At 48.3% G+C, this 10,511-nt stretch overlaps 3 protein-coding genes across 3 annotated transcripts; 1 reads left to right on the top strand and 2 right to left on the bottom strand.

Annotated features, from left to right (window-relative positions):
• Window positions 1-208: 208 nt before the first annotated feature.
• Window positions 209-1,243, bottom strand: GIQ15_00463 (histone acetyltransferase MYST2; the record flags this gene model as incomplete). The annotated part of the gene is made up of 1 exon (XM_033547880.1): window positions 209-1,243. The coding sequence occupies one exon, from the start codon at window positions 1,241-1,243 to the stop codon at window positions 209-211; it is 1,035 nt and encodes a 344-aa protein (XP_033408831.1).
• A 514-nt stretch (window positions 1,244-1,757) lies between these two features.
• GIQ15_00464 (oxalate decarboxylase) lies at window positions 1,758-3,254 on the bottom strand (the record flags this gene model as incomplete). The annotated part of the gene is made up of 6 exons (XM_033547881.1): window positions 1,758-2,072; window positions 2,129-2,474; window positions 2,531-2,591; window positions 2,650-2,782; window positions 2,839-3,077; window positions 3,134-3,254. The coding sequence occupies 6 exons, from the start codon at window positions 3,252-3,254 to the stop codon at window positions 1,758-1,760; spliced, it is 1,215 nt and encodes a 404-aa protein (XP_033408832.1).
• A 3,826-nt stretch (window positions 3,255-7,080) lies between these two features.
• Window positions 7,081-10,252, top strand: GIQ15_00465 (uncharacterized protein; the record flags this gene model as incomplete). Its single annotated transcript, XM_033547882.1, has 3 exons — window positions 7,081-7,332; window positions 7,401-7,916; window positions 7,982-10,252. The coding sequence occupies 3 exons, from the start codon at window positions 7,081-7,083 to the stop codon at window positions 10,250-10,252; spliced, it is 3,039 nt and encodes a 1,012-aa protein (XP_033408833.1).
• Between the last annotated feature and the right edge of the window lie 259 nt (window positions 10,253-10,511).

The raw sequence follows: 10,511 nt of genomic DNA on the forward strand, positions 1-10,511 counted from the left end.
GCAACCTGTAATCATACTTATGATGTTTTTGGGGATTCTAAGCTTTCCATGTCAGTAAGAGCTATATTAGCCGTTATAATGGAATGGTACTCACGCGCCAATTGTAGACGAACGAACTCTACTTGGTATTAAGGTGATTGGATAAATTGGAGCTTATCACTTGGCCCAGTCTTTGAGCACGGATGGTATGAGTCTCTCGGTGACATTTTCAATCCGAGTCTTCCTTCTCACTGCCCATGGCCCATTCCCCTAGGAATCCCTCTTCACGAACCGGGTCTCGTAAGTTGATATTGTGCGTTTTGGACCATTCAAGAACACTAGATCTTTTGACGACTGCAGTAGCCAAGTCCTCTTCATCATCTGGCTGTGAGGCCCTCTTCCGTTTCGCCGGCTTCTTCTCCGCCTGGACCACTCCCATGGAATTCAGGGCAGTAAGGACATCTTCGACTAGCATCCCGGTTGCTTGCCCGATATCCTGGATTGTCATTTGTTCCCGAGGCGGCTTCTTTTTATATTTCTTTCCGGTTTGTGGTTTTGCATTGGTTTGCTCTTCCTTCGCGCCGCTAGGGTTCACATGAAGTAGAAACCGAGCAATTCTCTCCTCCCAGAACCTCACATAGCTCCTGTGCCCCATTTCACTGAGAGGTTTCTCAGGTCCACCAATGACGCCGTCCCCCCATTCCCATGCGCTCAACTTATAGCTAATGCCCATCAAGAGCTTCCCCAGTTGCTTGTGTTGGTATGGCGGGAAGATGAGGATACACGCTAGGTTATTGGCATCCCATGACATCTTCTCCTTCGAGAAGAATCCAAGAATGTAATAGTCGTTCGGGTTCGTAGGATTCGTGTAGACGAGGAGATAGTATAGGAACGAAGACACGTCAAAAAAGACCGATTTATGATCTAGAAACAGTTTTGCGAAGAGGGAGAGATTCTGCGCAAATAGTTTCTGATCTTCGCCGTCCACCTCCCATACCGAATAACCGTCGTGATCGTAAATTTGAGTGCCGAGCGGCGTATCCTTGCTTTCGCAGGCGTGTGTGTGGCCTAGGTATGCTTGCTTGTCGCATGTGTATCGGAAACACCAACGGCAGACGTACAGCGTCCCATCGCCTGGCCGCACCAGCTCCTCTGGGTAACGCGAATCAAACCATGCCTTGAATTGGAGGTTTCCGAGCACCACCTGCTTCACGTTCTGGTTGACATGGTCCTTCAAACTCTGCGACGGTTTGCTATTCGGCATCGCAAGCACTCTACGTGCGTAAGTTTCCCTATATCGGCAATGTGCGCATTAGATGACGTGGTGAAGCTTGTCACTGCCGTGAGGATGATAGAAGCCCTCTCATATCACAGTTGGCCGTTGCTCTCTCTTTATCTTCCATCTTTCTCTCCGAGGTCTCGGAGGCCGTTAGTTATGGATATCACGTGATAAACGGCAGCGACTTCCCTCGAGCAACACCGCAACAACGCAACTATGTATAATAATTGATGGGACATATGGATTGTGCCAAAATCTTCTATTGGTACCAGGCCTGGATTAGTGCGGGTCAAAGAGGAGAGTTTATTTTGCTTTACGCTTATCTCTGGCTACTTATAGACGGCGCTCGAAACGGCCAGCTGGCATACGCAACCAATCTAACCATCCCCAGCAATTATCTTAAAATCAACCGAACAGCTTATATCTGTATTAAAAGAAAATAATTAAGTGGCTCAATAATAACTAACTAAAGTGCCTGCACTATGGTATACCCCTATCTTTACTCGATAATATATTGTTTCTCCTTCTTTAGCATATCAATGACTTCGATTGGAACGTTAATTGCGGCGGCAGCAATATCGTGTGGTGTAAGCGCGAGCCATTGACTGAGGGACACATCGGCAACACGATCAGCCTTATAGAGTTCAAGATAAACGAGTTCTTCGTCCTTGGAGGTATTCTCAACATAGTGACCGGTGTTAGTTGGGAAAACACCAGTATCCCCAGCGGTGAAGTCAAAGGTACGGGCTTGACCACCTCCGACATAGACAGTAGCACGGGCGTTTCCGCTATGGAAGTAGAGCCATTCCTCAGCCTAGAAGGAAGTAGAGTTAGATACGATCAATCAAGATAGATAGGTTGGGTGCATACAGTTGGATGCCAGTGAAGCTCACGCAAGGCGCCAGGCTTTAGACGGACAATAGCACAGGCGACCGTCTTAGAGATAGGAAAGTTCTTGGAGTCGATAATCTGGATAGTACCGCCGCCACCAGGGATTTGAAGTTCTTGAGCATCTCGAATATGGAAGGTATAAGAGCTGTTACCCATAAGAGTGCCATTTGGGCCAGTGACGTTGCGGGTACTAGTTGTGGTAGAGTTGATAATCTCGTAATCATGGCGAGAAGTCTTATCGAAGGAGCCAATTGGGATATCAAAATTTTTAGCCAGTATTTCCCTTGGGTTGTGGGAGATCCAGTCGGCAATCTGGAAAGTAGTTCTATATAGGTGTTAGATAGCTTCGAAGATACATTTAAGCAATAGGGTAATACATACCCACGACGGTCGAAGTCGCCGTCATCGAAAGCGACAAGAACCTCATTCTCGTCCTCAAGACCTATTGAGATGGTAAGCATGGGCCATTGATCAAGAAAATCAGAATCAAGCAAGCTGACCTTGGAAGGAGTGGGCAGCTCCTTTGGGGAAGTAGTAGATATCACCAGGGGTAAGCTTGTCGATCTGGAATTTGCCATCCTCAGAGACAGCAGACACCAAGATGGCGCCAGTATAGACGTAACCCCATTCAGCCTATAGCCACAATCAATAAATGGTTCACCTTGATGTTAGAAGACATATAAACATACAACTCTGTGCCAATGCATTTGTCGGATTCCGCCTTTAGTTAAGTGAACTTGGGCGCCCGCAATATCGTGACTGGTAGGCAGATCCTGGATAACCTGCTCACGAATCCAGCCGCCATAGAACATACGGGTTTTAGAAAGAGAGAAGCTCCATTTGAGGTTTGGGATGAGGCCATTGTCAGTAGCGGGCTGGCCGTTAATGTTGCTTGGATTTTGGAGATCGAGATTAGGGTTGGTGGCACCTAATAAATTCATGTTATTGACGACGCCTTTGCATCAGATAATGCGGTGTACATACCAGAGAAGACAGCTCCCTTTCCGCTCTTTTGGATAGGTTGACCTGGCACGCCGCCATAGTCTTTTGCAGCGGTCCCTGCTACGGCAGCGACCACGGCTATGAGTGTTGAGCCGAACTTCATTTTGATGTTGTGTGAACCTCCCGACTTTTCTTCTATCCAATGATCCTCTTTAACCCGTTTGCCAGCCTGTTTGTATACTGGGGAAAGATCGGATACTTATTATCCTGAAAGGAAAAATGGGTGCGAAGATGTGCACAAAATTGGAGTCGAAAGGCTGGATGGGTGCTCGGATATGTACTCCGTAGAACCCGATGACAGCGACATAGAGACTCCGTATATGTATATATATTTAGCCACTGTCTCCACCGGCTGCTATACCAATAACGTTCCTGCATCCTACGCTCTTGGTGGCCATGCTAAGACGTCGGCTTGCGGTTGCGTATCCAGAGCGACCGAGGGAGACCGAGAACTAAGTGTAACCAACCAAGAACCGTTAAGAATTTCGGGAGAACAGGTTCGCGAGCAAGGGGCCGGGTACGGCATCTACGGAGTCGTAGGTATATTAATCCCAATAAAGAAGTCAAAAGGGGTTGAGGTTCAGAGCATGGACGGAGATACCGGGGGGTAAATTCGGCCAAAGTAGAGTGGAGCTACTCGGGCCAGCCGAGTTTTTCACCCTGGTCCCTCAATCCAAGTTGTACAAACTCGGTTTCACATCGTGCCTGAACGGCTGATCCGCATGGCTGGCGGGGCTGCTATTCATAGCACGCTACTTAAAGCCATGGATGGATGCCAATCCTGATAGTGGCATGATGATTATATGCGTCGCAGCCCAAGCCTACCGAGCTTCGTGGGCTATCTCCGCGGTGCAGAGAACTTCTGGAACGAGTTTTGAAGTTTTGAAGTATGTAACTGGCCCGACCCAACACGGAGCCTAGGGCTGGTCCCTTATTTATACGAGGCCAAGCAGTGATGTTCAGCAATGCCAGAGAAAGGAAGCAGTAACCGGGAGTTAGCTTCGGTTACCTAGTAAGTACTTTGCAGGGAGAGTCCCGGGACCGGGCGATGGGGTCGCTGCTGCTTGTGCATTTGCAAGGGGTAACTCGTCCGCCATGTTAACTAGTTATATTGGTTTGCTGAACAAGAATGGGCTTCCTGGAGTCAGCAAGCTTGCGAGATTATCGCTTTACGTTCTATCATTACCATCGAACATCGTGATGTTTTCGAGCAGTATCCAATCTAAAGGTGTGTCGTCGCATATCACAGATATAGGACATGGACTCCACTTCTCTTCTGATAACGGGTAAACGTAGTACCCCGTAGTTAGCGTAAACGGAGTAACCAGCATGCGATTTCAGGTCCCGAAGAAAGCCGGGGGGGAATCATGAGAACGGGACGAGGGTGTTTGATTGACAGAACTGTTAACGAACAGAGTGATTGCTATCTTGGCGGAAAGGGAATCGCCCGATGTACTGTCCAGAGTAAAACATCCAAGATCCGGCGGGCTTAGCTTCGCCACCAGGCTGCTTAGCCTTTCTGCGCAGATCAGGTAGCCTTATATATTTCGCTTGCACTTCATGGCGATGCTCCGTAGCCACGTTTTGTCGATCGAGTGCCCTATGTATCTCGAGTCGAGTATTTATATCGTCGCAATTATGTATGTATACAGGGGATTTTCGATAGCGACGGGGGTCAGGGATCCGAAATCCGACAGACTATAGTACACCGGACTATTGCCAGGTTGCAATGGGCACAAAACTCGTATTTCTGCGAAATTGCAGTGCCCGAGCTGCCGTTTCAATGTAGCCTCCATATTGACATGCATATGTCTTGGCGCTTGGGAAACGGCCAAGACTAGTCAGGTGACCATGCTAGTAACATATTCACGCATTATGATTGGCTATAAACGCAGTGTAGTGGTGGATTATCTATTATCCGGGTAAGCACGTGACTACTGACCAGCGGGTTTGTTGGTTTGATGCTCAGATCAGGCCATTTGATGCTTGAGATCAGGCCATCTGATGCTCGATATCAGGCCATCAATGCTTGGCTCGGTGCTCTATATTAAGCCTGTTTTATGTTCGATATCCGACTCGATGCCAGGGCAGATTGATGCTAGATATGGTCTGATATTTATGCACCAGACCGAGCATCAAATCGCCCTAATATGAAGCCTAAATTCTAATATCGAACATCAAACGGGCCTAAGATCGAGCCTAATATCGAACTCTGACATTCTGCATGGGCCACTATTCACATATATCAATCCATGCATCCTCAATATTTTCTTGGCCAGGGAAAGTAGTCATATTTCTTGTTGGTACAGGGATGACAGCCATGTTGATTCGCTCAGGGTAATGCACAGATATTGTGGAAGTGCTGAGCTGAAGCAACCAACAGACATTGCGCGAAACAATTGGCTCACAATGTCTCTTTGTTTGCTTCGCTGTCAGTATCGAGTATTGACATTCTAGTAATATCATGGGTTTGGTGAAAGACCCTGTTCTGATCACTAGCCTATACATTAGTTAACTGAGAGATCTTCAAGGCACAAGCAAGCATTACTCCAGAGTCTCTCACGCGATTAGTTTCCATATCAAGCCAGTCACGCCCTATCTCTGATGTAAGTGCTGTCAGGGTATGCGATTGGAACATCAAAATCTATCCATACAACTCTTTCTAAGTTGTCAAGGATGATCATGATGTTCTTAAGATAAGGGTCATTTGTGTTCAACTAGAGCGAAATGAACCCTTTGAATGCCATCAATCGCCTTGGTCATTCGCTCTCTGCTGTAGGTACTGCAATTCATTAGGGAAGGGTCCGGACGGTATTCCATCAGGATTGAGCTTGGAGGATGACGGTCTTGCAAGAAGGCATCCAGATGAGGAGCAAAGGCCTTTGTCTCCAAACCCAAGGTGTCCCCAAAAAGTATGGAACAAATCACGTATCGCATATGTCAAATCGGTTGAGGCTATGGCTATAATAAGCCCGAATTTCGCAGCGAGCACAATTCAAGTCACGAACCCCATCATCGACATACCCTGGGTCTTCATCGTTGTTGAACTGGATATGGTTAGAATCTGGTCAGTTTGGGAAGCAGCAATTGCAAGGCACATACAACTTTGCCGTTGTAGTTCACACAGAATATGGACGATGCCTTTGATTCTTTTAGCTCTCTGATAAACTTGATCTTCGTGGGTCGATTTCAATTCTCAAATTGTCGTCAGATCCTTTATAGATGGTGCCCTCTAGGACGGAAGATCTATGTAATCAGGCATGAGGGCGCGACAGATAAAGGACAGAACGTCAAGTTAGGTCGGCGTCAACAAAGCTTCCCATATATTCCGTATTTACCAACGCAATATATGTGCCCCGCAGCCTCCTTGGTGGAAGAAGTTGAGATATGCCATGTAACTTCTCAAAAGAGGCGCTATATCCGGAATTAAGTTATTCCATGACCCGAGAGCCGCAGGTCATGTGTGCAGTATCAGTCTTACTAAGCAGGCATGACGAACGTGACGTTGCTCCGCCTCGAGCTCAGGAAGCTGGAACTCTCATACATCTTATATTGCTGTTGCCTGGGGCGCAACGTCGACATCGCATCTATTCTTGCACCCATAGGCCGCCACGAGCTCCGTTTTTCGTACCGCTGCGTGTAGATACGTAAGCTGCCGAGAAGTCGCTCTGCTTGAACGAGACACAGTTCGTCTGCGGTGGCGTGAATTTGCCCCAGACGCGCAGACAGGCAGTCAGGTTACTCGCTGACTGGTCCCGCGGCCGTTGGTATCACCCCCTGCACCATCCTTCATTAGAGTTGGAGTACACCCGTATTCCCTCCTCCAGGCTGCAGTTTATCAGGAGCATTTATTTTGTTAACACTCCCGACGAAACGCTGCCTCCATTCCCATCTAGTCCTCAGAGGATACCTAGTTTTTGATATCGAAGATGTTACCCCCGTTTCGCATCAAGGGCATCGTTGGACATCCCTTACATCGGAGAAGATCTTCTAAGAATGACGCTGAGCATGGATCTGAGAGCTCTGCGACCGAGACTCCAGAAAACCAACAAAGTGCCGAGTTTGAGGTCCAAGGAGATGGAGTAGTCCAAGTCTCGGCCAGTGAGTATGACAGTACTATATCAAATCTCCCAGCAGCGAAGCTTCGATATCAAGATGAAGATGATGGCGAGATCGTGGTCGTAAGTATATACATCTTTACCCCACCACCGGTTCGTGATCTCTTTACTAACATCATGGGGTACAATAGGTCGGTTCGTCACTAGAGCTTTCACAGCTTATTGGTGAAATCTTGCCTAGTAGCTACTGCCTACCGCTTAGCACACTCAACGCGGAGCAAAGTCCAGCCATGCACACATTCGAGATTCAACAAACCATCCCGGTGGTCAATATCTGGCGGGATTTTCGTTTGAGGACCGTGAGGAATAGTATCTCCGGACTACCTTCCGGCCAACCGATACCCCTAAGCCGCAGTCGCCCTTTGGAAGCCAGTCGCCGCTTAATAAATACTCGCCCAAACTCTTCATATGATACAAAAGATCTACCCGTTGCCCAGAAAGGAGATGGTTCTAGTGAGGCTCCGTTGAGTTGGCACGACGGTTATTTGCAAACCATGGCAAACATGGACAACAAGGAACATTACGCTTCAGATACTAAAGACCCTAATGATGTGACCACAGAGACGAATACTGACAAACATCTCGAATCTTCTGCTGAAGGCTCCTCGTCTGGAAGTAAATATATTACTGAAGAAGGGAAGAAGCAGGTATGTCACTCATTTAACAAAAATTCCCTGTCCCAATAACGGACTAGCTAACACTTACGGTTAAGGCACATGCTGCTGGAAGACTCCTTCGGGACGCCCATAGAGCATATTGGCCAAAGCTGCCTGGAGCTTTACCTGCCGATGACCGCGGAAATTTCTGGCGCACATATGAGCCGACCCAGCAGTTCTGTGAATATCCTCTTACTACGAGAGAAAGGGAACCTGATAGTCCCGAATCTCCCCTTGAAACACCTTCTAAGCCACTGTTATCTCAATTTGAAGCTGAGCTATCCCGACTCATGGCAGAAAATACCCAATGGGAGTCCGCGCCTGCTACCACTACTACTACTACTGTAGAGCCAAAAGTGGTGACATCTCAAGAGCCTACCCCTAATTGGGCTTCGACAGAAGCGCAAGGACCAAGAACAGAACCTGCACAAGAACCTGCCTCTTACTCGGCCTCAGAGGAAGCGCCATGCCCTGCTGAGACTATCCCCCATATCGTTACGGTGTTTGGAAAGTCTTTCCAGTCTCTCTTATCTCACGTAACCGAGCTCAATACTGAGTTGACTGCTCGGCTTCCCGAAGTTGAGCAGAGAGTGACAAATCTACAACATCAAGTCCCAGATCAAATGCAAAATGCCATTCACGAAACTCTACATGCTATGGGTTGCCACATACAAAATTTGGCAGGAATCATGCAGGAGGCTGCCGCTTCTGCACGGTCATCCTCCATCGCAACGAGCGAAGCAGAGAGAGTGGTGACTGCTCAGATGACTAATCTGCGAAACCTGGCATCCGAGATTCGAGAAGTAGGCAGTTCGCTTCTTTCAAGCTTTGAAAAAGGGTCTAAGTCACAAGAAGACTGTAACGATCCTGAGGTTAATGCAAATACAAACGCACCTGACCCGGCATCGGCTCCTGAAGCTGTTAATCCTGCGATAACCAACATCTTTATTGGCAATCTACCACCAGATGCAACAGAGGAATCTGTCATCACTGCTTTAGCAAACCAAGGTTTTGTTGGAAAGGTCACACTTCCGAAAGATAGCCTAACTGGGGATCATGCTGGCTTTTGCTATGTCCATTTCCCTTCAACTTATGCAGCGGCTGCAGCATTACCGGCCTTGCGGGGAACATTAATCGGGGGGTGCATTATTAATGTTGAGCCTAGTAGTGAGCCTCTGAACCAAGAGCCTAGCACTACTACCGATTTATCTGAGGATCCTATTGTGCACTTGACTTCTGAGCTTTCCTGCATGGCCTCGGAGCCTGAGCGACCCCATATTTCGTTCAACCTTCCGGTTAGTGAGCTAGACAACGACACTAGCAGCACCTCACGCGCACATCAACGCCCAGAAACAACATCTCAAGTCGAACCGGTGGACATTCCGGTACCAGAACAAGGCAATGTCCAACCCCGGCCTAATACAGCACTTCTTGACGAATCCGAAGCCAATCTCGCCGAACGTTATCCATCTCTCTTCGCGTCCCGAGGCACCGACAACGTTGAGCCAAATCTGCAACATGATGCGCATGCTATCTCCCCATCCACATCTAATGAATATAGCTCTGGGATGGATCGATATCCTTCGATGCGACAACTTGAAATGCAGCCCCTTTTCATGCATGAACCACAGCCAGTTTGGGATTGGCAGGCCCCGCGGCCTCACGTCAACCGTGGATCTTCGGTCAGGGATTTTCGGGCTCCAGAGCAGAATATCAACCCTTTTAGGCAAGAAGAATCGTCGGGCCCTCCAGTTCCGGACCGAATTCCTGGGTCATGGCCATGGGACCAGGACACCCAGCAAGGTAACCCTCGAGGTATCCGGGGCGAAAACCTATCTGGACCCAGCATCTCAAATACCCAAAGCTACCCCAACCAGCCAATACGGTCAGACCTCTCTAGCCCATTCACGCCATTCCCTCCCCGTTTCCCTCCACTCCCCACAACAACCACGTCCCCCCTTCGTCGAAGTGCAACAGAGCGTGTCCGCAGAGCGTCTCCAAGGACATCCGAATTCTACCCATACCCACAGCGAAGGTTTAGCAACCACGAACTAGCAGACATGAGCACTAATCGCGAACACCTTTCAAATCTCCCTGGAACCTTCCCCCATGAAATTCAAACCCCTGGCATAACCGAAACGCCGTTAGACGACAGAATTGAACTCTGCCTGTCCCATCTGAGAGCTCTTGGTTTTGGAGACGACAGATCTCAGGATACTAACAGACTCCGAATTTTTGCGCAAGCCGCTGACGGAAATCTTGAAGAGGCAATTGAGATGATTGAAGAAGAGAGGAAAGCATATGAACAGGGACCTGTACTTTTTTGAAATTGGCACCAGGACACGTATCGAGCAACGGCGTTCGGACCCATGTAACCCCACTTGGTTTTATTTTCTTATTTCTTTTACTTTTGGGAGACACCCTGGCAAACAGCCCTTTTTCTTTGTGCGTATGTATCTTTACTTGGTGGTCGCTGGGGATAGTTCACGGCAATTTTACTCTGATATTGGTTGAGTCCGGGGCGCTCTATAGAGCTTTCCGCATAGCCCCACGCATGTCCTTCAACAACATGAAACTCCCTACCCG

This window comes from Arthroderma uncinatum (genome assembly GCF_011692745.1).
Source record: "Arthroderma uncinatum strain CBS 119779 chromosome Unknown scaffold1, whole genome shotgun sequence".
NCBI lineage: Eukaryota > Fungi > Ascomycota > Eurotiomycetes > Onygenales > Arthrodermataceae > Arthroderma > Arthroderma uncinatum.